Below are 27,515 nucleotides of genomic sequence, written 5' to 3' on the forward strand. Positions count from 1 at the left end.
TTTTTGCTCAACATACACCTCGAAACACCCGGGCAACACCGGGCTGAAATGCTAGTATATTACATTTCAATTGTATGTTATTTCGATCGATTATCAATGCCTGCAGCTTCATGGAAACACTGGAAATGCTGCCTGCATGCCTAATATACAAAAAGACACCTATTACAAAGACAAGATTATTTTGGTTTGTTTTTCATTTTCCTGGTGATATTTATTTCTAGTAGTTTGCCCTTCGTGGGGAGAGAAAAGTATACGTTCGATGTTATTAACGATTGTTGTAAAGTCTGAAATTCAATTTTTAAATTAACCTTACGAAATAATGTTTTCAAACTCTTTCTATTCAAGATTTTCACCAGAGTATGCCGACAGGGCTACTCAAACATGGTTTGTAGGCTGGAGTGCACTTATCATTGTGCGCTGGCTTTTTAAAACCACACTTGACCTTATGTTTAACCTTCTAAAGCGGAAGTAATTACACTCATCTTAAAAAAATTGAAACTTATTTATTTTCAAATTATTTGTATTCCTTAGACTAATGTTCTCATCTTGATTGTTATTTTCACAACAGTTTTGTCGATGTAACCTCCGACTATTTTAGATATATCTTGTCGAACTTCGGAATCTTTCTGTTGAATTTCGAACGGAACTTTTATTTGATCCACGGGGTTAGCATGCTCTTGTTCCATCGGCCATGACTGGGTAGAAACCCCAAGTAATTCGCAATTGTATTTTGATTAAAGTGGACAAAATAAAGGGACCCATTCAAAATTCTGCGCAGATTCCAAAGTTTGACAGGAAAATTCCTGAGTTCAGCAAGCTATACCTGAAGAAGATTGGAGGTTACATCAGCCGAAATATTGTCCAAATAAAACTCAAGATAAGAACAGTAATCCAAAGAATCCAAAGAATCCAAATATTCAATCTTCATTTCAGAAACAACATTTATTTTATTTTTCATTTTAGATGAAGAACCCTATTCATTAAAAATCCGTGTTTCCTTCAAGTATGCTCTGGAGGGCGTATTATGTAGTAAACCTATAGTGCAGACTGACATCACAAATCAAGTAAAAGAAATCACCAACAACTACATCAGTAATTACATAGGATTCTGTCACGGCAGTTGTTCAAGTATCCAGTATAATCATACATGCAATAACACGAAATCCATTGTGATGGTTATCGTCATACCATATACAGCGTAAGTATAGCAACAAACCTGGGTATTAATTAAAAACTCACCCTATAATTAATATTCATTGAAAAAAGGCGCTTCTGAAGTATAATGCGACTTCAAACAAATACATTTCACTTAAAAACACTATTATGTACTTACGTGGCATGCCGAAATCAATATAAATTACAAAAAGTTACGAAAAATGATCAAATAGATAAATGATTACAATAAAATACGTGAAATTAAAAAAATCAAGTAGAAAAAATAATTTCAAGTAAAAATGAAATTTATTAGCACAAGACTTAATTAGATTTTGACATTTTACGTTTATCAACAAAAATAACTTCAATGTTTGTGTAGATTAGTGATCTTTAAAGCCAACACATTTTAGGTGAAAACATTATTACGTATTTACGAAATTAAGATATTTTTTTTAATTACGAAAAATGATCCAGTGGAAAAATAATTAGAAGTAAAAATATTTTTCTATTATAGAGTTTTATCGTATGTCTTAATGTGGGAGAATTCTTAAACTCCAAGAGAAATAACTGCGATCCATCATTTTAACTTATCTCCCTTTTTCCCTCGCATTTAATAAGAAACCACCATTTCCAAAACGAAAATGTGAGACCGCCAGTATTTATGATTTTTTTTGTAAATCTAGCACATCTTCTACTGTAATTTTTACTACTTTTGATATAAAACGTAAGTATACAGAAGTGTTTTTACATGAAATGTATTTGTTTTAACCCCCGTTATATTGCACGAGCACCAAAAAATATCTACAAAATCATTTATCAAAATACATATTTGTATTTTTACAAATGCTAGCAAGACCTGTGGAAATTGCACAGTTGCATCCTTCATCTGTTGTATATTGTTACCATGTTTAAAATATTTCTATTCTTTGTATATCCAGTGACAAAATGATGACATATTTCAACAAAGAAATAAATGACAACTCAATGGAGAATTAAATAACAAAATTTACAATTTTCTGTTTGCTCTTGTTTTTGCATTCATTCAATTATTTGTTCTGACTAATCGAAGAATATCTTTTTTAATCTCACAATATTATGTTAACATTTCATCTATGGATTTCTAAGACTTTGACCAAATTTTGTTGCAAGGTCATCTCGTTGCAGCCATAAATTTATGAAAATGCCAAACGTTTTTACATGAGACATGTTATCTCTGAAAGAGATATCTATACTGACCTATTTTTTCAAAATTCATATTAGTTTATATTGCTTGGCGACTGGATGCGAAGTGATTCCTACAAACACTAAAAAGCAAATGGCTCGAACTGTTACACTCTTTCAGTTACATATTTTGATCGGGGTAGTCAGAAAGAACCCACTGACTCACATACAAGCTTCTTCACTTGCTAATTGGTAATTCTTCTATTCTTTCATATTTCATTAATTTCCATATTTAATATGTATGCATGTCCTTTTTATATGTTTTTCATTTTCTTCCTTCGGTATAACGTAACTTTTTATACCGAATCTATTATAAAATGCCGGTGTGGTTGTTGACAATACCCAAAGAAGCTATCATTATCCAAAATAATCAGGGACCATGCCACAATTTTTAAAACTATTTTCTGACGCTTATTGCTTTGATTTTAATGGGATATGAGTTAATAATGTATACGTCTTTTTTTATATGTTTTTATAGGATTGATTGATCTTTTAATTTTTTTTATTTTTTAAGGACGACGATAAAAAGAAAAAGTGATGACGTCGACGTTTCTACTACTGAGGAAGTAAAGAAGCTGGTATTTCTTCAAAATGTCTACAAGCAAGTAAGGAAACATGCTATTGTACTACCAGATCTTCTATAATCACACACACACACACACACACACACACACACACACACACACACACACACACACACACATATATATATATATATATATATATATATATATATATATATATATATATATATATATATATATGTATATATATATATATTCGGTTTTTATGTCGTGTTCATGCGACTGATGAATTAAAGCATTGTCTTTAGTGAATTTATTTCTCATATAGAGCCTGACTGATGGTCGGTTTGTTTATGCAAATGAGTAGGGCTTCCATGATTGGGGGACACAGGTTACAATGTGAGATAACTAAAATGGCGGTGTTTTTTATTAATATGTTTTCAATTTCGTTTTGGGGGATATTATGTGCTACAAGGTGTTGATAGATGGAGCTGTTAGTGGGAGACAGGTGAACTGATACCGATTTATGAATTGTTTTTAGAAACACATTCCCCTAGAGGGGAGGGCACGCTTAAGTGCTTTTAGCGATTTTAAATGATATTAAACAACATTTTCAATAAATTTACTAAATGCTATTTTTTAATTCATCGCGCGCCTGAAGACACCCATGGAAGTTGAAGACGTTCAAATTTGATCCGCCGAATGGAAGAAACATATTGCAAGAGAAACAAACAGAAATTATCCATGCTGTTCAATGAAAGATGCATAAGAGAAAAACTGCTGCCCAAATATACCAACGTACATATGTATATAGTAAAAGTAGAATTTCTCTTATTTCTTTAATTAAAGTAACTTTAACGAAAAAAAATTATATAAAAACATGATGCATTGTCAATGAGCTAGGGCAATTATTATTTTATGTTTGAAAATTATAAAAACATCTAGTATATGTTCATCAATTTTCATAGTTAATCCTAATCAATATTTCATCTTTTGTCATAAATATAGGTTAAGTTTTTGCTCATTAACTGGGGTATACTCGTACTCTATCCATGGACACCAGAACAAACATTAATAATATACATTTCATATACATCGGTTGTCAATCAAATTGCAAACGTTTGTATTGGCAACCATTCATGATGCAATCAAGAAAAATAAAATGTACACGAAATTAAAGATGGTGTCAGGTTCTAACTTTGTTCAGAGGAAATTTTTTATTTTAATTCTTTTCTATTTCCTCTGCAAAATTTAATTTTTTTAAAATGTAAGTCATAATTGTCTTTAATTGTATTTTAAATATTTATTTTTTATCAATATAAAAATAATAAACACCTTACAAATGACATTGTAAGCGCTGTTCGGGACAATGTTTATGCCTTGCAATCAACATTCAAAACTGATTTTAGTCAAAATAAAAAAAATCTTTACCCTGAACAAATTCGAAGAAAGTTTTTTATGCTATTTTTTATTACTATTCTATGTGGGAAACAATATACTAAAAGTTTACCAAAATCCGATCACTACAAAGATCTAAACTATGCCGTCATAAAACGATGACACCCATCACACTAAAAATAACCAATATTTCCATATTTCAAAGTGTAGAGTTTGCATTTTTATACTATATATTTGGATATAAAAAATTTATACTAACTACATGGGCAGGCAAGGTCATGACGTTATCAATGCATTTTAAGACATATCTCATCATTGAATAACCGTGTCAGTTCAGTAGTCATTATTTCATTATCAGTCACTGCTTCCTCACTCATATTGTCACAATGCCTTTCTTGACAGGGTCTGAATATCCGTGAACAGATAAGTCTGTGTCTTTTGCAAGTGCACCAACGTGTACTGCAGCCACCAAAACAGCTGCAAAATTATTTTCAGAATGTTTCTGGCATAGGCTAAGTATCCATCATCACTAGAACTAGACTTGTGTTCTGCAATTCTCATATCCATTCAGTAGTGTCCATGGCCTCACCATTGATCATCCAAAGCATCACTTGGAGGTAACTCCGAAGATCATAATACTTTGTTGCAAAGAGGTCTGTGGTAGTCATTCAGGTATAACAAAGCTTTTGGATGAACCAACGTTTTGGCAGAACCAACGTTTTAGCAGAAAATATCTCAGCAGAAATTGGAATAAATTTATTTATTTATATATTCAAAGTTGAAAGTGAATTACTATGTGCTATTATTTAAATTTTATTTTCTCTATTTTTTTAGCAATTTTTGTTTATATAGCCAATATTACCTATTTGTTATTTATTTTTGTTACGATTTTATTATATGTTTTCCTGTGCTAATTAGCTAGTTCTACAGAAAATGAAATCTACAAAAACATCCACACACACACACACACACACACACACACACACACACACACACACACACACACACACATATATATACATGCTCACACACATATATATCCATACGCGCAATATATATATATATATATATATATATATATATATATATGCATATAATATACATATATTATCTTTAAAAATATCATTATCACTCTATGTATATTTTTGTCTAATTTACTCATTTTAATTATTATTATTATTATTATTTAATATTAACGGAAGTCAATATTACATATTTTTTACTAGATTTTTTCTGTGTCAATTAGCTATTGAAAATTATGAAATACGTGTGTGTGTACGTTTGTGTGTGGGGGGGTACTATGGTTATAACAATTAATCGCTAGGTAATCAGTAATTGGTAATCGATCTAATCGGCCAGTTTGCTGATTAATCAGTAATCAGCCAATTTGCCGATTAATTGGCCGATTACGAGGGGCGTGCAATAAGTAATGCCCCTGACCCACTTTCAGTTGTCTGATCTAGCTAAAATTTTGTATGTGCAATGATTTATATCTCTACGTGTTATGCGGTAAATTACAGCTCTGAACTAATTGTGGTTTCTGTTTTACAGGTGTTTGAACTGAGTCAGGTGTGAAATTGAGCCTGGTGAATGTCGAGCAGTGATCCGGTTCTTGTATTTGGAGGGCGCCCACCACAGGAGACTTTTGATGAAATGAAAGAAACTTATGGTGATAATGCCCCATCATATGACCTTGTAAAACGCTAGCATCGTGAATTCAAATATGGCCAGAAATCTGTGGAAACAGCTCCCAGATCTGGTCGCCCCCCTTCTGCCATTGATGAGGTATCTGTCCGTCAAGTTGAGGCTGCCATTTTGGAAGATCGGCACATTACTATTTGCCAAGTAACCCAAGATGTCAAGATTAGTACAGGGTCTGCGGAAACTATCATTCATGACCATTGTATATGCATAAGGTGTCTTCCAAATGGATTCCCAGGTCGCTCACACCATTCTAGAAGCGAGAACGCGTCGAGTGTTCGAGGATGAATTTGGAGATGTGCCAAGAAGATGAGTCAAAGTTTTTTCAAAAGACTGATTACACAGGATGAAACCTGGGTCCATCACTATGATCCAGAGACCAAAGGCCAGTAATGCAGTGGAAGCACTTGGACTCACCACCTCCAAAGAAGGCTAGAGTGTAGCCCTCCACTGGCAAGGTCATGCTCGCAGTCTTCTGGTACCAGGACGGAGTAGTGATGACAGACTTTCTGGCAAAGGGTACCACAATTACAGGAGCCTATTATGCTTCACTTTTGAGGAAATTAAGGGAAGCTATCAAAATCAAGAGGCGGGGCAAGATCAGCAAAGTTATCCTCCTCCTGCAGAACAACGCTCCGGTCCACAGCTCGCATATAGCCAGATCAGAGGCACGGACATGTGGTTATGAAACCCTTCCCCATCGTCCCTACTCTCCTGACCTACCTTGCACCCTCTGACTTTGATCTCTTCCGAGCCATGAAGTTGTTTTTGAAAGGAAAGCGTTTCCCAGATGATGCAGCCTGGATTTGTGAAGTCACATTTTGGTTGGAGGACAAATCTAGGGTGTTCTACAAAAACGGTCTCCAGAGCTGCATCAAACGATGGGAGAAATGCATAACTTCTGGGTGCTTCCTATGTAGAGAAAGACTAATAACTGTGCCAAGTTTTGTTGCTCTACTGCTAAGGGAAATAAGTCAGGGGCATTACTTATTGCACGCCCCGTAATTATTTTTTATTTCCTATTAAATTTAAATTTATCACGATCAATGACTTATTAGATGACTTTGACAAATTAACATAGTAACTGCTATGTTAACTTAACATTTAATTAAGTGTCTGGCCATTATTATTGCTTTTTGCCTTTATTAACTAAAATTACAAAATACAAAGTACAATTTTCAATTCTTAAATGAATATAATTAATCAATTAGATCGGTAAAACAAAGAAATTACAAACCAACTACAAAGTACAAATTGTAAGTTTTGAAGTGAATAACTATAAAATGAAGTTCTGCACCTGCTGTTACTCTACTTCCTCTTCTATTCTTGCTGCCTGATTTCTCTGCTCTCATAGGATTCTACTAAAGTCATATCTGAAGTAGAAATATCAGAAGTAGATTGGGCAGCTTTTGAAAGAAATAAGCTCAAAGCTAAAATTGTAGTTCTGTAACTTGCTTCTATGGCGATTTCTTCATATGGCCTAAGTAACAGAACAGTTTTTTGAATAAGTCCCCACGGGTAAGTTGTTAAAGTAGGGATTTTATTGGGTTGCAAATTCTGAACAAATCTCTTATTAAAAAATTCTGGTTTGTGCGAATATTCTGCTTCACATACATGCCATGAAAAGTCTTTTCTGATTAATGTTTACGAGATAAAAAATGAAGAAAACAACCTAGTCGGTTGGCTTATTTAAAAACTGGTAAATATTAATCAGAAGGGACTTTTCCTGAGCATTAAACATAAAGCAGAATGGTTCGCACCAACCAGAAATAAATCATATGTAAGCATTCATAGCAATAACTTGAACAAATCCAATACAAAAATAAAATAAAGATGTTAAAATAATGAAAAACAATCGTACTTACGGAAAGGACTTTTTGGAAACCCATTTCTTAACATGTGGAAGAGAGAGTGTTTTCGAACTAGTCTGTACTTTCACCTAACAATTTAATAAACAATACAAAACAAGTGATTTGTGCCACAAGCATTGAAAAAGGACAACTGAAGTTTTTACTCTATATGTGTTTCAGTGGGGTAGAGAGAACCACCTCAAATGGACGAATGTGGTCAGTGCCAAACGAAGAATTCAACAAAATTGCAAAGAACTACTAACTATATGAAGAACTCAATCGTTGATAACATGCATGGGTATTCAATTAGGCATGAAATATTCCAGATCTGTATCTTTTAATCGTTTTTGTGTAATTTTGAAATTAGTATATCTTTATAATATTTGCTACTTTATTTCTGACACCAAAATTGAACATATCAGAATTTTTATCAACTTAAAGTGAAATAAGTTGCACTAGAATTGTTTTTTAAAAAAAAATGCATGATGATCATTATGTATTAAATTATATTGAATGTTCATATTTACTGTCATTTAATTCTGTTTTATTTAATGATACTTTAAAAATCGTCCATCAATACAAGTTTGCAATTATAAATGATGTAATGTTCACATTTCACATCTAAGAAAATGAAGGCCGAAATTTAATTAGAAATAATTGTACTTTTACTTCCTATTGTCTTATATAAGGAGTACTGAAATCCTCTATTGTGACATTTTACTGGTTATTTTTGTCAATTGGTTATAAAGTTGCCATGTTATAATTAACACATGCTTGTGTTTATTTACCTTCAGCAGGGTGGTGCATCCTGCTTATCCTGCTTCATTATCATCAGTTGAAAGTAGATGCCGAATCCAATTCTAAGTATATTTTCTGTAGCAATCTTTTAAAATTAATATTTGAATCATGGGTCTAAGAAACCAGACATATAAATTTATTTTCAGCATGTTGAATTCTACTATGTGGTCACATCTTGAATGAATTAAGCTGATACCGTATTCCAATTAATTTGCTAATTGCTAATAGAAAGCGATTAAAGTGAGGAAATGGATTTCTGTTGGATGTAACGATGCTCTTCACAGCCTGAGTTACAATGTATGATAGCTGTTCTAAATCACATTCCCTGAGACCAGCAATCATATTTGTTCCTGAATCCTGAAAGACTAAAAAAAATATTAAAGATTTTATACTCATCCAGAACATTGTGCAATTCTTGCACCTATGTGTGCACCACGGAATGTAACAAGTCTAATCCCAGCTTGGCACTGTTCAAAGTCATTTGAAAACCAATGAACTGTCAAACTCAGAAAGCGAGCATTATCTGTTGTAGCTGTCCAAATGTCTGTAGTTTATGAAATGCTGCCAATTTCAGCAAGAGACAGTTGAATTTTTGTTTTACTTTTTATAAATATATCGAAAATTATTTAGCAGTGAAGTAATTTTTTGATGGAATGCTGTAATTTGAACTAAGTTTTGCAATAGGCAATGAATCAAACGTCAGATGTTACAGAATACGGTTGAATATCTACAGCAATCATTCTCTAATCAGATAATAGATCTCTTGTAACCTGTGATCATACAATATCCCACGTTTTCTTTTTAGTCATTATTGATTCTATAGTGGTTTGATGTTTCGCTAGAGGCACGTAGTTGCTCCCACTTGTTACTTTTTAATTTCTTATGTCTGATATCTATTTAGTAATTTATCTCAATAAAATGTACATTATCTTACGTGGAAAAATAAAAATATAAATGTAGTGGCAGCAAGAATTCGAAAATGAGGAACAAGAGTATGACTGATGAAGAATGCTTTATTTTCGGTTCGCACATCGTCGTAATTTATTGTACAATTCCTCAACATAAAAACTGAAAACAAAAAAGTAATAATTTCCTTTGACAGTGATTTAAAGTAAAAACTAATAATGTTAATTCCATAGGAAGATATAGGAAGGGAAATTTCCTAATTGCCTCAAATCCAATGCAGTTGTAAAAGTCTACATGTTAAAAACGAGTCATACTTGTTATTTGATTATATTATCAAGTGTAGACAATGCATATCTCTTCCATAAATTTTCAACAAAAGAGGGAGTTAACTTGTCTTCGTTTATAATATAATTAATATTAGTATCATTTATGACAACAAAATCTGCTGATAAATCGACATTAGAAAACCTATTAATCAGCCAATTAATCAGTAATCGACCAATCTAATAATCGGTATCTCCCTAAACACACACACACACACACACACACACACACACACACACACACACACACACACACACACACACATATATATATATATACATTTACCATTTTTTTATCTTCCTTCATCAACATCGACAGCATTCTATTTCTTATATCGTGATAGCCTTCTAACACTTACCTTTATATATTTTTTAATGTAATATAGGGCAAACAAATATATATATATAAAAGTGAACGTGTCTGTGTGTGTGCCTGTGTGTCTGTGGGTGGGTGTCTGTGTGTGTACATTTCCCTAAGCAATAGCTCTGTCAATTTTGAGTCTACAGACTCGCAATTTTATATACAGGGTACTGAGATTTGGGAAAAACTTTGTGGTCGGTTTTCGGCCAGAAATTTGGCTGTTAAGGGGTCAAAGTTCAATGATTTGACCTTTGAGAACTCTACCAAACCCCTCCGACAATTTTCGATCTAAACATTTGAAATTGTAGATATAGGTTCCTTGGACATGGATCTAACTTAATAACTTGATTTGAGCCCAAAACAATAAATTTTAAAGGGTCATGATAGGGGTCAAAGTTGAAAAAATTGACCTCTGCGGTCTCTACCAAATTGCTCAGCCAATTTCTGGTCTAAACATTTGAAATTTTACATAAAGGGTATTCAGACATAGGGCAAGCTTTTTAATCGGTTTGGGTCGAAACATTTTAGTTACCAATATATAAATGTATGTATGTATGTTTGCATGTCTGCCTTAAACTTTCGACAGAGATGACAGATTTTCACAAGATCAGTATCGTTTTGAAGCTCGACCTTTCAAACGACAAATACCGAAAAATTAGCTAAAAACATTAATTTCTTCATCCTCAACTGGGCACTTTGCTACAGAGAGGGATTGGTTTTTTCTCCGATATTTTCGAAAGTCATCCTCTCTTTTCGATTGTCTAGCCTTAATTTAAACCTACGTCACTTCTCGTTTGTCGGTGGTCGTAACAGTAAAGGCAGCAGGGTTTTTCCTCCGTCTTTTCCTCCTCCGCGGTACGGGTTCGAGTCTGCCTTCCCACTACCACTTTTTTTTTGCTCAATATGCACCTCTAAACACCTGAGCAACACCGAGGTGAAATGCTAGTATATATATATGTGTGTGTGTGTGTGTGTGTGTGTGTGTGTGTGTGTGTGTGTGTGTGTGTGTTTTCCTATATAACAATATTACAATAAAAATTACTGATTGTCACTTTAATCTTTTTGAAATATAATATATACTAGCAGGATCCGTTAACCGGCGTTGCCCGGTGGAAGCCCCCCCCCCCCATCGCAAAAAATAAACTATGGTTGTTGATTATCTACAGGTACTGTTTGAATCTGAACAAAACAAATAAGGGAATACATAAATCCATATGCAATAATAAAATCAGGAAAAATGGCCCATTAGAATAAGAATAGAAAGTATAAACAGATTTTTTTTTTAGAATTAGGGATTCTCCATATTACTCTCGCCCAAAATGTCAACGTGTGTAAGTGTACAGAAATGTAACCGTCAATCTTACTAATAAATGGCAAGAGAAAAAAACAAAAAAATAAGCAAAGGTGAACATGTTTTTGTTGATTGTGCACCTGTGCCACCTCGCGATTTTTAAATAGCTTAATCAGGTTCAATTCAAGACTCACGATCTCTTTTTTTACATTATTAAATTGTTAGGAGGATGCATGGATTAGTTACCAAACACCACCGCCGCATGTTAGGAATAGCTTTCAAAATAATAGCGTTTTTATTTCAGCACGGTCTCAAAAAAGAGCAAGTACTCATGTTTATTTTTCAAGGCAGGTTTTTATCTGAGGGGATGGGGTCGATACTGCCATGTCGATAGTTCGAACATGTTTACATTTCTAAACGATGCTGCTTGTATACTTTTGCCACTTTGCTATTTCTAAATAGTTTATTCAGATTAAATACAAGCTTCAAAACAGATTTTTTTAATTGAATTCTTAGGTGGAAGTTTCGGTACACATATATATATATATATATATATATATATATATATATATATATATATATATCGTATACTATTATATAAAAAGAGTCTTGTCTCTGTGTATGTCTGTGTGTTTTTGTGAGTTCGATCCTTATGGACTTGAAAACGTCTGCGCCGATTTTTATGAAATTTCAAATGAATATACTTTGTGTGCCTGGCAATGTTCTTACATATGTTTTGTATCAGAATGTCTTCAATAAGTGTAGATAATCGATAATCAATATAATCCTATAAAAGAAGGTACAGGTGATTTTGACAAAAGTTTAAAATGTCTATTAGTTTACTGGTACAAAAGTTTAAAATGTACATTAGTTTACTGGTACAAAAGTTTTAAATGTACATTAGTTTACTGGTACAAAAGTTTTAAATGTACATTAGTTTACTGGTACAAAAGTTTAAAATGTACATTAGTTTACTGGTACAAAAGTTTTAAATGTACATTAGTTTACTGGTACAAAAGTTTAAAATGTACATTAGTTTACTGGTACAAAAGTTTAAAATGTACATTAGTTTACTGGTACAAAAGTTTAAAATGTACATTAGTTTACTGGTACAAAAGTTTAAAATGTACATTAGTTTACTGGTACAAAAGTTTAAAATGTACATTAGTTTACTGGTACAAAAGTTTTAAATGTACATTAGTTTACTGGTACAAAAGTTTTAAATGTACATTAGTTTACTGGTACAAAAGTTTTAAATGTACATTAGTTTACTGGTACAAAAGTTTTAAATGTACATTAGTTTACTGGTACAAAAGTTTTAAATGTACATTAGTTTACTGGTACAAAAGTTTTAAATGTACATTAGTTTACTGGTACAAAAGTTTAAAATGTACATTAGTTTACTGTTACAAAAGTTTTAAATGCACATTAGTTTACTGGTACAAAAGTTTTAAATGTACATTAGTTTACTGGTACAAAAGTTTTAAATGTACATTAGTTTACTGGTACAAAAGTTTTAAATGTACATTAGTTTACTGGTACAAAAGTTTTAAATGTACATTAGTTTACTGGTACAAAAGTTTTAAATGTACATTAGTTTACTGGTACAGAAGTTTTAAATGTACAGTAGTTTACTGGTACAAAAGTTTTAAATGCACATTAGTTTACTGGTACAAAAGTTTTAAATGTACATTAGTTTACTGGTACAAAAGTTTTAAATGTACATTAGTTTACTGGTACAAAAGTTTTAAATGTACATTAGTTTACTGGTACAAAAGTTTTAAATGTACAGTAGTTTACTGGTACAAAAGTTTTAAATGTACAGTAGTTTACTGGTACAAAAGTTTTAAATGTACATTAGTTTACTGGTACAAAAGTTTTAAATGTACATTAGTTTACTGGTACAAAAGTTTTAAATGTACATTAGTTTACTGGTACAAAAGTTTAAAATGTACATTAGTTTACTGGTACAAAAGTTTTAAATGTACATTAGTTTACTGGTACAAAAGTTTAAAATGTACATTAGTTTACTAGTACAAAAGTTTAAAATGTACATTAGTTTACTAGTACAAAAGTTTTAAATGTACATTAGTTTACTGGTACAAAAGTTTTAAATGCACATTAGTTTACTGGTACAAAAGTTTTAAATGTACATTAGTTTACTGGTACAAAAGTTTAAAATGTACATTAGTTTACTAGTACAAAAGTTTTAAATGTACATTAGTTTACTGGTACAAAAGTTTTAAATGTACATTAGTTTATTGGTACAAAAGTTTTAAATGTACATTAGTTTACTGGTACAAAAGTTTTAAATGTACATTAGTTTACTGGTACAAAAGTTTTAAATGTACATTAGTTTACTGGTACAAAAGTTTTAAATGTACATTAGTTTACTGGTACAAAAGTTTAAAATGTACATTAGTTTACTGGTACAAAAGTTTTAAATGTACATTAGTTTACTGGTACAAAAGTTTTAAATGTACATTAGTTTATTGGTACAAAAGTTTTAAATGTACATTAATTTACTGGTACAAAAGTTTTAAATGTACATTAGTTTATTGGTACAAAAGTTTAAAATGTACATTAGTTTACTGGTACAAAAGTTTTAAATGTACATTAGTTTACTGGTACAAACGTTTTAAATCTACATTAGTTTACTAGTACAAAAGTTTAAAATGTACATTAGTTTACTGGTACAAAAGTTTAAAATGTACATTAGTTTACTGGTACAAAAGTTTAAAATGTACATTAGTTTACTGGTACAAAAGTTTAAAATGTACATTAGTTTACTGGTACAAAAGTTTTAAATGCACATTAGTTTACTGGTACAAAAGTTTAAAATGTACATTAGCTTACTGGTACAAAAGTTTTAAATGCACATTAGTTTACTGGTACAAAAGTTTTAAATGTACATTAGTTTACTGGTACAAAAGTTTAAAATGTACATTAGTTTACTGGTACAAAAGTTTTAAATGTACATTAGTTTACTGGTACAAAAGTTTTAAATGTACATTAGTTTACTGGTACAAAAGTTTTAAATGTACATTAGTTTATTGGTACAAAATTTTTAAATGTACATTAGTTTACTGGTACAAAAGTTTTAAATGTACATTAGTTTACTGGTACAAAAGTTTAAAATGTACATTAGTTTACTGGTACAAAAGTTTTAAATGTACATTAGTTTACTGGTACAAAAGTTTTAAATGTACATTAGTTTACTGGTACAAAAGTTTTAAATGTACATTAGTTTACTGGTACAAAAGTTTTAAATGTACATTAGTTTATTGGTACAAAAGTTTTAAATGTACATTAGTTTACTGGTACAAAAGTTTAAAATGTACATTAGTTTACTGGTACAAAAGTTTTAAATGTACATTAGTTTATTGGTACAAAAGTTTTAAATGTACATTAGTTTACTGGTACAAAAGTTTTTAATGTACATTAGTTTACTGGTACAAAAGTTTTAAAATGTACATTAGTTTACTGGTACAAAAGTTTTAAATGTACATTAGTTTACTGGTACAAAAGTTTTAAATGTACATTAGTTTACTGGTACAAAAGTTTTAAATGTACATTAGTTTACTGGTACAAAAGTTTTTAAATGTACATTAGTTTTCTGGTACAAAAGTTTTAAATGTACATTAGTTTACTGGTACAAAAGTTTTAAATGTACATTAGTTTACTGGTACAAAAGTTTTAAAATGTACAGTAGTTTACTGGTACAAAAGTTTTAAATGTACATTAGTTTACTGGTACAAAAGTTTTAAATGTAGATTAGTTTACTGGTACAAAAGTTTTAAATGTACATTAGTTTACTGGTACAAAAGTTTTAAATGTACATTAGTTTACTGGTACAAAAGTTTTTAAATGTACATTAGTTTACTGGTACAAAAGTTTTAAATGTACATTAGTTTACTGGTACAAAAGTTTTAAATGTACATTAGTTTACTGGTACAAAAGTTTTAAATGTACATTAGTTTACTGGTACAAAAGTTTTAAAATGTACAGTAGTTTACTGGTACAAAAGTTTTAAATGTACATTAGTTTACTGGTACAAAAGTTTTAAATGTACATTAGTTTACTGGTACAAAAGTTTTAAATGTACATTAGTTTACTGGTACAAAAGTTTAAAATGTACATTAGTTTACTGGTACAAAAGTTTTAAATGTACATTAGTTTACTGGTACAAAAGTTTTAAATGTACATTAGTTTACTGGTACAAAAGTTTTAAATGTACATTAGTTTACTGGTACAAAAGTTTTAAATGTACATTAGTTTACTAGTACAAAAGTTTAAAATGTACATTAGTTTACTGGTACAAAAGTTTTAAATGCACATTAGTTTACTGGTACAAAAGTTTTAAATGTACATTAGTTTATTGGTACAAAAGTTTTAAATGTACATTAGTTTACTGGTACAAAAGTTTTAAATGTACATTAGTTTACTGGTACAAAAGTTTAAAATGTACATTAGTTTACTGGTACAAAAGTGTTAAATGTACATTAGTTTACTAGTACAAAAGTTTTAAATGTACATTAGTTTACTGGTACAAAAGTTTAAAATGTACATTAGTTTACTGGTACAAAAGTTTTAAATGTACATTAGTTTACTGGCCAATGAACGTCCTTATTTCATTAATGTTGTTGTTAAACACAGCATTAAAAAGACCCAACAAGTCTATTCCACCCCAACCCCCTCTTACATCGTAGTAATTATAAAAACGACACACTAGTTTAATTTCATCGAACGACGATACGATTCTAACGCTTTTCTTTTTTTTTTTTGTTTGGATGGAATTCTGTACGTAATATCTAAATTAGAATTGTGTCTGAAAGTTTGCATTTGAAGATAGATCGTTGTAAGTGATAAGTTGTCAATTTTGGATTTGGGGGGGAGATTCCGATGTTAATTTGAATTATTGATTTCACTTGTAAGTTTTTATTTTTTTTGTGTTTTAAATGTACATTAGCTTTCTGTTACGTATCACTTACATTAAGGGGCGTATATATATATATATATATATATATATATATATATATATATATATATATATATATATATATATATATTATTTGCCCCTGTTATCCATCTTGTCCATTTTGTTTTTCAAATTGGACGCATAGTGAGGATCTTATCGATTTTTAAACCTCTAAAATATCCATTTTTTTAAACTTATATTAAGTACAATACGTAATCTGTAATTTTTAATATATTTATAGTGTATTTTTAATCACATTTCCAAAGTCCATTCTTATCCGAATTTATTTTAACTGGCGAGTCTATACAATAAAATACAATAATGACATTTTGTAATGGGGACTTGTATTAAAAAATTATTTTTTTAAACCTCTTTATAATTTTAACCATGCCATAATCTGTCTTTAAAATCAAAATTACTAAAAAAAACATAATTTATTTTATTGTATATTTTATTCCTTTTCTATATTCTGTGTCCTATCTACCCACTTGCAGCTCTACATCCCAGATTTGTCTTGCATGTCATCTTGTTTGTCATATATTAATAGTTAGCAATATACATGTATAGATACAATAGAAAATTGGAAACATGCATCTCTTTTTCTAGCACTCACCCCCTTTAGAAAGGGAGTTTGTATGTTTTAAATTATTAATACGGAAATCGAAAATTATATCATTTTAATTAATAAAAGAAGGAAGTAATAAAATCAAAGCTCACATTTTGCTCTAAAGGCAGATCCTCCCCCCCACTCTTACTGCTCTAAAAAAATACGCTAATCTTTTCACCCCGATTCATTCCACGTTGATAAAATGATGTTTTAGTTGACCACCATGGATCACTCGAAAGACACCAAATTAAGTGCATCTATCTATCCGGGTTGTATGTAGCCTTTCTATGTAGATCTAGTCCCACCATTTCTTTGGTTTCTTTGCTTTATATTCTCTTACATATTCAAGTAATTAATATTCTTCGTTCATCTTAATATAAATTAGTTGCTAGAGCAGATAGATTTTCTCACAGTACTTGAAAGATACAATTTCTTGTAAATGTTATATGGGAATCTATCACCAATACCCCCTTATTTATATATAATAGAGAAAAACCTTAAAGTAAGTTACTCAATACTTTCATCCATGCGGGGACGCAGAAATATTTGATGTAGAAAACAGGCGCATAGTTACCCATCTCGGTGTGATGGACCTGTGTGTTGTATAGCAGGGGACATATTAAAATATGGAGATGACGCATAGTTCATATTGAGGACTTATATAACGGGACTCATGTACAGACATACATATACTGAGGGAAACATTTATAAGAGAGTGAGAGGAGAAAGACGAGAATTCCTCATTGAAGGTTGTGTAATACTGTTCTTTTACATCAGAGGGGCGAATCATTACTTATGATGGAGGAGGGGAAACATTAATTGGAAGGGTTTTATACAAAGTTCATTTAAAATGATGATAGACAAAGACATATACCTTTCAGTTGTTGAAAGACGACACGAAGACAAATATTGATGGTGATTCTTTATTACATTTGACGGGTCGAATGATGATGACATTAGGAATTCACATTTGTTCTACATGGTTAAACCCCTTCGCCTCTAAGGGGACCCTCCTCTGATCATGTCAGCTGTTTCCGACCGACTCTGCTGACTGCTCGAACTCGACCTTCTGACTGCCTTGATCTGACTAACTCTAGCTCCTATATTTAGATTCCCTTTTTGCTATGACGTCGGAAGTGTGGTTCCAAAACGTGACCAATTCATGTGGCTACGCACACGTTTTCCAAACACACTTTTGACAACAAAGAATTCTCAACCAACCTATTTTTAACAATGTATTTTTAATTTGTATTGTTCATTCTTTTTAGCTGACATCTTTTATATTCAGTTTGTAAAAGAATGAACAATCAATTCTTTTTACAATACAAACAATATCTAAGTATTTCCAATAGAATTTAACAATAGCTAAATTCTAACATTTCAATTTCTAACATTCTATTTCTTAACCTTGCTTTTTTATTACATTTTCACCCCAAACAAGGCAAATTGCCACTTTGGTATAGGGGGCTACTATCAGGGGCAGCAACTACTGGGGCACTATGTTGGGATTTGGGCAGCAAGATGTCGGTTCACATTGCACTTGAACTTCTACATGTCAGTACAGTTAGGGAAGCAGGAACCTGGAATGGACCAGAGTCTAGCGGTTCTGGGGAAGAAACTACTGGAGTAGAAAGATCTTTTACATCTAGGGATCTCTACTGTGTGGGGTGGGATTTTGCAGCCTGTCGGGTTTATCGAGGGTGTCTACGTCGTGGGGGCACAAGTGTCTGCAGTTCGTCAGAGCATTCACCATTAAAATACTTGTAGAACATCAGAGGGATGCAACGTTTCGTCGATGGGACAGAGGCTGAAGCTTAGATGACAGTTTAGGGCCTATCAGATTGGCGACTCTTTTTTTAACCTTGTCTAGGAGCGAGAGACTAGTAGCAGATGCACCAGCCCAAATATGACAACAATACTCCATACATGGGCGAATGGTGGCCTTATAGAGGTATAGGATACTTTCAGGTGTCAGTAGTTTTCTAGCACGGTAGAGAGAGCCTACCTTTTTCGCAGCGGCCCTGGTAATGTTTTCAATATAATTGTTCCAACTCATGTTTCCTGTGAACGTTAGGCCAAGGAGTTTGAAAGATGTACTCTCAGACAGGGAGTCACTGGCCATTGCTATTGGTGGCAGAGAAGGTTTCTTGTAATTATTGAAGGAAACCAGTTTAGTCTTGGCAGCATTGAATGTGACCATCTATTTATGTCCCCATTCCACTACAGATTGGAGGTCATCCTCTAGTGTTTTTGCCATGTACGAGTTTCGGCTTATCCTAATCTCATTTTCACCTATCTAATGTTCTTCTTATTTACATGGAAAGGGGACAGCCTTTCCTTGAAACATGTAGATCTTGTCAGATCATCCATATAAGAGATAGAAAACTCTGATAATAAAACTGGAGGAGGGAAACATCCTCAGTCATGGACGACAACCTTCCTAGAGTTGGTGACTCGAACAAATTCCCAGTTTGCAAACCCAACTTGCTTAAGGAGTATATAGGCTCTGCCTATCGCCGGCTTTCACACTTCTTGTTTGTCTATTAGCTAGGTGCAGAGGTACAGTACTTGGGACTCATCTGAACCAGCCTGTACTTGGCCTAATTTCCTGACTAGGACATTGAACGCCATTCCTCTATTCCCTATTTTAGAAGTAATCTAGATGATGTAGAGTCTTACCTTTTAGTGAACTCCCCGGATATCTTAGCATTAAGTGAAACAAACTTACACTCCTCAATCCCCTCTAACTACTTTAACATGACAGGATACCTTCCACTTTGCCGTAAGGACTCCGATAGATATATGTGCGGGGTTGGAGTCTATATCCATAGCACCCTTCCTTTAACGAGAGAGAAAAATCTTGAATCGGATGACCAGGCTTCTTATGTGCTTTCGACTAACATTTCATCACTCCGTTAGTTACTTATATTTTCTCTACTGTTCTTCCTCAAGTCAGAATTGTACCCTAATCGATCATGTCTGATAGTATAGATGTAGCACTCTCCTAGTAACGCCCAAATACATGCGTTTGGTGACTTTAATGTCCACAATAAAAATTGGCTTGGTTTCTCAGGTTACACAGATGCAGCTGGACGCTCTACTTATACTCTTCTCTATAGTCCATTCCCTCACACAGACAGTAATGTTCCCAACCTGCCCACCAGATCGTGAAGCTCAGCAGGCATATTAGAAGTATTGATTAAAATAATAATATTAATAATTATTATTATCAAAAATAGAAGAAAGAGAAACATCATTTCATTCACACCACTTCATAACAAAATGCTAAAAACGTACTTGACAGGTAATTATGTCAATCATTGATAATAAGATGAAAATCAGGTTTTTACTAATATTTAAAATGTATTTTAATGAAACCCATTTCTTTTTCTTACGGCGTTTCTTCTTTTTTTTCATTCGAAAGATTGAAAAACAGACATTAGGAAAATTGGAGACGGACAGCATTGAAGTGACTCCCGTTTCAGGATGTCTATATGGTTACGCATTTGTCAACGATAAATGTGGTAAGTTGAATTCCCTGTTGTAATAAAAAGGCTGCTGGAAGTTTGAGTGATGCAGTGGAATTGCATCCCATGTATTTTATTTCTTTCAGGAAAACAATGGCGACTACACAATTCTCCCACCCCAAAATAAAAATAGAACTCAATAGAAATAATCATTTACAATAATTATTGCATTGGGAAAGTTTTTCTCTGTTCTATTTTTTCCATGGAAGATATTCGTGTTATATTTTCAATAACAAATGAAAAAAATTCTTTGTACATATGTGGAAAGTGTTTAGACGTTGATCTATTTTTTCCTTTTGTTGTTGTGCTTTCATCTAGTGGTTCTTATAGATATAAGCTTCTTTTCATAATTAAACTTTCTAATTAACTGCAATGAGTGACACACACGGGCATAGGCATCGAGATAACATTCCACTTAGATTATCAAGTTTTCTACATTATTGGCGGTGTCTCTTTTCCACAGTTTCTATGGAGAGACTAATTTGAAAAACTTTGTTTCTCACCCCTCAGAAACATGACATCATTGTTCGACTCTGTTTTCTTTATTTTTGTTTGGCCTGTTGCTTCCTGTCTCACTTTTAACGGGGAAATTTTTGAAACTATAAAGAGTAACATACAGAAACCAGTGTCTGCCACTATTGTGAGCACTGGCCAATATCTGATGAGCTGTCAGTATCCAAACTTCATGATGATACATCAACATCAAGAAACAAGAACCAACAAAACAACCTCCATCACGAAACTGGCCTAACATTTTGGACAAGACTGTCTTACGAATGAAACAGAATCACAAGACAAGCCAGCTATGGAAATAGCCCAAAAGAGTTGCCAAAACTAGGCAAAGAACTGGAAGAATGGACCAATCAACAGCGTGCCAAGAATGTTTTGAATAAATTCATATAAATGAGTTAAAAAGAGAGACTCACTTTTTCTGTAAATGCTGACAAATTTAAAAACTATGACAGAGTCGCTGAATAACATAAAATGAGAAGAGTCTAAAGAAATGCATAAATAATTAAAAAAGAGACGACCTTATCAGTTAATTACAAATTTCAACTAATTATGAGAATTAAAATGGATATTTTAAAACATAACTCAATCCCAAAATTAATATTTTAGTATCTATTTTGTGTGATTGAGGTTCTACTTTATTCCAAAAAGCCACAACAAAACAAACGTTGATTAACTCAGCTTTAGTATAATACTAGGTATTGTATTACAGCATAATGTAACCTAAAAAACGGGTTACATTATGCTGTAAAATAGACAGCTTAATATTATTCTCTGTCTGTCTCATTATTTAAATAAATCAGGTTCACTTTTTTATCGTTTAAAAAATATCATTGACATTTTCGTGTGGCAAAGCAAAAAAATAAATAAAATAGTCACATATACCTAACACCTTGTATAGTCGTTATTGTGACTTTTTAAGAAGGCGGATAACTCTGCTAAATCCAATAAAGTCATTTATGCGAACATACTTTTTGTGAAGAAAGTTAAGAGTCGCAAGGTTTGCAAATATTCGAGTCAACATGTTTATAGTGCTACGTAAGGAGGGGAATAACTCTGCTTAATTCGACATAGATTATCTCTTTTAAATTAATGTGGCATAGTCTCTGGTCTTAGGATTTTAGACAACAATAGTGCTAAGAACTATATGTAAGTATGTATTATATATAATATATATATAATATATATATAATAAACTAGAGGGGGTACCCGACGTTGCCCGAGTGTTTGTTTCCGGGACGGGGGGGGGAGTTTTAAAAAATGTTATGGTAGGTAAGTAGGAAGGATCAAACCCGGAGTCATGAGTAAAAGTAGGAAAATAAAGTGTGAAAAATAACATCTGCAACGTTAACAGAAAAGTCCATTCCAGTTGTTTAGGAAAAAAAAAAAATGACTACGGTAGGTTGGCGCGAACGTGAAAATATAATGTGAATTGTCCAGCACGCTAACCACTACGCCACAGAGCACTGCAGCTTAGTTTAGTGATTTTAAATAACTTCACATGAAAGAACTACGAAGCCAAACCGGTGTTCTCTTCTCAACAGTTCCTTGTGAACGATCCCCAAACGGTGTTAAGTGGTGGCAGGGGGAGGAGGAATTTATTAGAGAGAAAATATTTTACCACTTCCATTGATCTTAACCGATTTTGGCCGTTACTTCTCAGCAGAAAAAGTATAGAAATCTAAGATTATCGAGGAATTTGAGAAATAATAAGTCTATAACACACCTCAGATATTGTTCTGCCGTTTGTGCATATTATATGTGCATGAAATATCTTGATTTTTAATCCTATTAATGTCAAAATCAGACGGGAAAAAATGAGTTCATTTTATTTATATAGATAGAAGAGAAGAAGAGATAAGCAAATCGAAGTGTTACCAGTTAGCAAGTGCTAACTAAAGTAGAAACAGTTTTGCAAATGAAAAATTGAGAAAAACGAAATTTAAAAAAAAACATTTTATATCAACGATTCTATAAGCATATAAAGTTATTTTCAGTCACTTATGTTAGCACGTATTTGGTGAAGAAACTTGAGTTGTCATAAGACTTAGAAATATGTAGGTCAATATATTCATAGTTGAATATGAATGTGTAAGTAACCTACGTTTGTGGGAATTTGGCAGCATGACATTGTGTATGTGTCTGTATTGGTTTACATTGTGTATGTTGTTAGTGTATTGATTTATATGGTGTATGTTGTTAGTGCATGAAAAGTGACAGCATTTCGTTTCTGTCCACCTGACCATCGCTAATGTATGAGAAAATAAGGAAAGCTTGGATGTGAGTCATTGAGTTCTTTTTTTACTTACTTCCCTTGACCCCAAAGGTGTAGGGGGAGGGGAGGTTAATATATGATATTGAGGTCCTTTGGTCCTGTCGCCAGTTTGAGAATTCTGAAGGAAACTAATTTTGTTGACCAGGTCTTATACGAATTTCTAAGTTTGCACTGGTTTAATACTTTCACATAGATGTATTACTTTCTGGGGTTTAAAACGATTTTTATTGGTTGAAAATACTTTTAGTTAACACCATCCTGTAAAACTTAGTTCCTTTTGGAAGTGAAGAAGAAAGTGAATTTCAATGATGTGTAGCAGTTATAGTAATTTGCTTTTTAGTGTTTGTAGGAATCACTTCACGATTGAGTTGCTGAATAATTCCTATTTTATTATCAAAATTATATTTCTGTTCTTACATTTATATGATATTATCTAGGTTTAAAATCAATTTATTATCAGTTTTGTCAGATTTAGCAGAGTTCCTTCTGCTAGAATTAATAACATATTATTAACGCAACTCAGTGAACAAATGAGAGATTAATTTTAAAGCTAGAATAATTCTTGATGACTCGGTATTAGTATTCTTGATTGGAAAGTCATTCTTGAAATAAAGATGTAGTTTCAAGCAAAACAGAACAGCAGCATAAATTCTGTTCCAGAAACTTTTTCAGGCGAAGAATTAATTCAGTTACCATCAGCAGTAGGTGATGGGCTATGTAATTGGCCAAGTATTTGTCGAACTGATGTATGACACCTTGGTAGTGCTAAAGAGGTCTACCATTTCAAGCCTTGTAACCCAGTTTTCGGATGGAGTAAATTAATTGTTTGCTGACTGGAGCTGTCTAGGCATTTTTTTCTCGGTGAGAATTTTTCTTCTTTAGAAGCACTGACTTGACACGCCTCATCTTCCTTCCTTGTATCACATTTGCTGTGTGGGAAACAAGTAAATATCTATCCTTACACATGGCCATTAAATATTGCAACAAGTATTGTTTACTTTTTTGAGATGGCTAAGTAGATTTAACTAGTGTGGCCACTTAAGATGAATTGAGTTGGATGAGAAAAATGTTTGATTTTGTTTTTGTTTTTCATCTGCATAATCTCTTAGACGAATGTTCAAATTTTTAGCAGTAGTCTTCTCGTTTTGACATGGAAAGATATCACTAAAAAATTCAACAAGTTTCAGTATATTTTATGAAGCTGTTCTGGTATCTGATTGGTTCATTTTTATCACACATGGTTATGAATAGAATCACCCAAATTTATGAAAGCATATCATCACACAATTTTGATTGAATAGGGGTGGGTTTCGTCTTCGCTGCGGTTGCTTGGAGATCAGGGTAGAAATACCAGTCTAGAATCTTGACAATCAACAAAGTCTACCCTTCCAAACCTTGCAACCCAGGTTTCAAGTGGAGTAAGTTTATTGCCTACTGCATGGGGCTGCCCAGGCAATTTGTCTAGGTCAAAGTTCTCCTTTAGAGGTGCTGATTTTACATTCTTCATTTTCTGACCGTGTGTCACATCTTGCTACATAGAAAGCAAGTAAATATCTAACCATGGCTTATTTAATATTACAACAAGTAATTGTTAACTACTTGGAGATGGCTAAGTAGATTTAACTAGTGTGGCCACTTAAGATGAATCGAGTTGGTTGGGAAAAATGTTTTTTTTTTTTTTTTTGCTTTTCATCTGAATAATTTTTGTTAGACGAATGTTCAAATTTTTAAATTGACATTATGATTTAATTTTTATGGCAGAAACAGCGGGAAAATGTTATGGTTTAATTTTTTATGGCAGAAACAGTGTAAAATAATAAAAGATGATTTGTTTATAAATAAGAATTCATTTTGTTTTTTAAGAATGTTAATTCTTCTGTCTTTTGTTTTTCTACTCTCTCTTCAGTACAATGTGGTCCTGGTACTTACTACGATAATACAACACATCGTTGTTCCTACTGCCCAGTCGGACATTACCAGAGCAAGAGCGGTCAAGCAAGTTGTGAGCAATGCCCAAACAATACAACAACCCAAGAAATTGGAACTCAAAAACTTGATGATTGTTATGGTAAGTTGTACACATTAATCTTTTTAGTCTTATCATATATCATATGTATCTATAATTACAATTATAGTCAGTAGGACCTTTATAAAAGTTAATCCATTAATTCAAAACTTTTGGAACCTATTGTAAAAGTTTTAATAACAAAATAATGCGGAATGTTTCTACATGTTTTTCTTCTCTTCTTCGTTGCTGTTTCTCTTCATCACAAGAGGCTTTCGATTGCGCTATCTGTTTAACTACGAAAAAAAAAGTCTTTTCATGCAGGAGAGACACAAGAAGACGTTCGCTGAGTTTTCTTTAAGGTTTATTTTGAAAAAATCAACACAGGAGTGAAAGACTGATGTTATAGTTAGCTAATCTACTTCTTAATCGAATTAACTTATTGAAATGAATAATACACTTGATGACACTGAGGCAACATTCTGTTTAGATTATTTTTACATTTATTAGCATTGTCTTCTTTGCACAGCTTCCACAGAGAGACTGATCTGAAATTTTAGTTTTATCCCTGTTCAAAAACGTGACGTCATTCTTCATCGTTCATCTGTCGATACACTTCTTTCTGGATTATGGAAACACGTGGAAGAAGGTGATAACAATGTTTGCATTTGACATATATTTTATTACACTTAACTATATTTCCTTATCAGTTGGTTCTGGCTATCGTCATAAGATCACAAGCCACCTTATCTACATGGATTATTACCACACAATTTAAAAAATAACTAGTTTACTATATTCTAAATAAATATAGTACCTATTTACAATGCTTCCCCACGGGACAGAGTTAGACACCAGGGTCGTTTTTTAACGTGGAGAAAAGGTACAAAAATAAAAATTGTCTCAGTCGTGAAGGACTGCTTTTCCACCGAAAGAGAACAAGAAATGGAAGTGCAGCATCTGAAGATAGATACTACACTTTGATCTTTGATCTTGGCCAAAAGTGCCAAGCTGGTGCTGTTTAGATTATAAGCAAAAACTGCTGCCATTTTAACCTTTTTCTGAAATAAAATAAGTATTTTTACAAGAACTTTGGCAAAATGTATTCTTTTATTACATCATTATTTTATTGTAAAAAGAAGAAAAATACATTGACTAAGAAGAATTAAGTGTCAATTTGTCAGATTCAAGGCTAACAATGAGAAATCAGAAAAAAATGAGTTCATGTTATGCATTAGATTATATTTACCTTTGAATCCATTTCCTTAACTATGAGTTGATTTTGATAAAAAATACTTATGATATGGTGAGAGTTAAAATTCTGGATAGCTTTTTTAATACCAACTTGTTACAGATCAGGGATCTGAGAACTTTTTTTATGTAAACCGCTTTAGACAAGGCATGAAGCCACTTGATGTAAGGAACTAAAAGTACAACTTCAAGTTCAAAAACGGTAAGTGTTAGATGGATATAATCAAACCCAGAAGACACCAATTCTTCTCCTTTCGTTAAAAACATCACTCATGGAATATGAGGACTAAAGGACAAAATAATGAAAGCGAAAGATATGAGGCTTCTGAAAGTAAATCTAGGCAAAATCTCTAATTGAGTTATAGCATCCAATATCAAGAACATTCTTCACTGAACTGAATCAATTTGTTTTCAAACATAACACCTACCCAAGTTCATCATTTTACAACAAGTATTTGATGCGTTTCCTGGAGACACATCCGACTAGGATAAATTCTATGTCACTATCACCATTTAAAATGAATTGTCAGCTGGTTTGGAATAATTTATCGGTCATTCACAGCAAAACATCTGAAGCTTGCTCCACAATCCACCTACCAGTGGATTGTGAAAGATAATCGCTCCACAGTCTATTAATAGCTTTGAATCTGTAAAATCAATATTTGATTCTGTCTATCCTATTTGTCATTTTCCTTTTTCCATCATGTTCTTTGCAATGAAGTAATCTATTTCGCTTCTGGTTATTTGAAAAAGCTCACAAGGAGTCTCATATGACTATTTTCTCTTCTATATTTGAATCTACAATTGTCTTAACATAAAATCCAATATGACATC

At 32.4% G+C, this 27,515-nt stretch overlaps 1 protein-coding gene across 2 annotated transcripts in view; it reads left to right on the top strand.

Moving 5' to 3' along the window:
* Positions 1 to 27,515, top strand: part of LOC145266452 (uncharacterized) — a 582,076-nt gene that overhangs the window by 416,304 nt on the left and 138,257 nt on the right. For both annotated transcript variants that reach the window (XM_080122128.1, XM_080122127.1), the window contains exons 28-31: positions 964 to 1,198; positions 2,891 to 2,981; positions 20,538 to 20,637; positions 25,332 to 25,493. In XM_080122128.1, coding sequence (XP_079978254.1) covers positions 964 to 1,198; positions 2,891 to 2,981; positions 20,538 to 20,637; positions 25,332 to 25,493 — 588 coding nt within the window. The remainder of the gene's footprint in view (positions 1 to 963; positions 1,199 to 2,890; positions 2,982 to 20,537; positions 20,638 to 25,331; positions 25,494 to 27,515) is intronic.

Source organism: Euprymna scolopes, chromosome 41 (assembly GCF_053919585.1).
Source record: "Euprymna scolopes isolate OS-2025 chromosome 41, ASM5391958v1, whole genome shotgun sequence".
NCBI classification, from domain to species: domain Eukaryota; kingdom Metazoa; phylum Mollusca; class Cephalopoda; order Sepiida; family Sepiolidae; genus Euprymna; species Euprymna scolopes.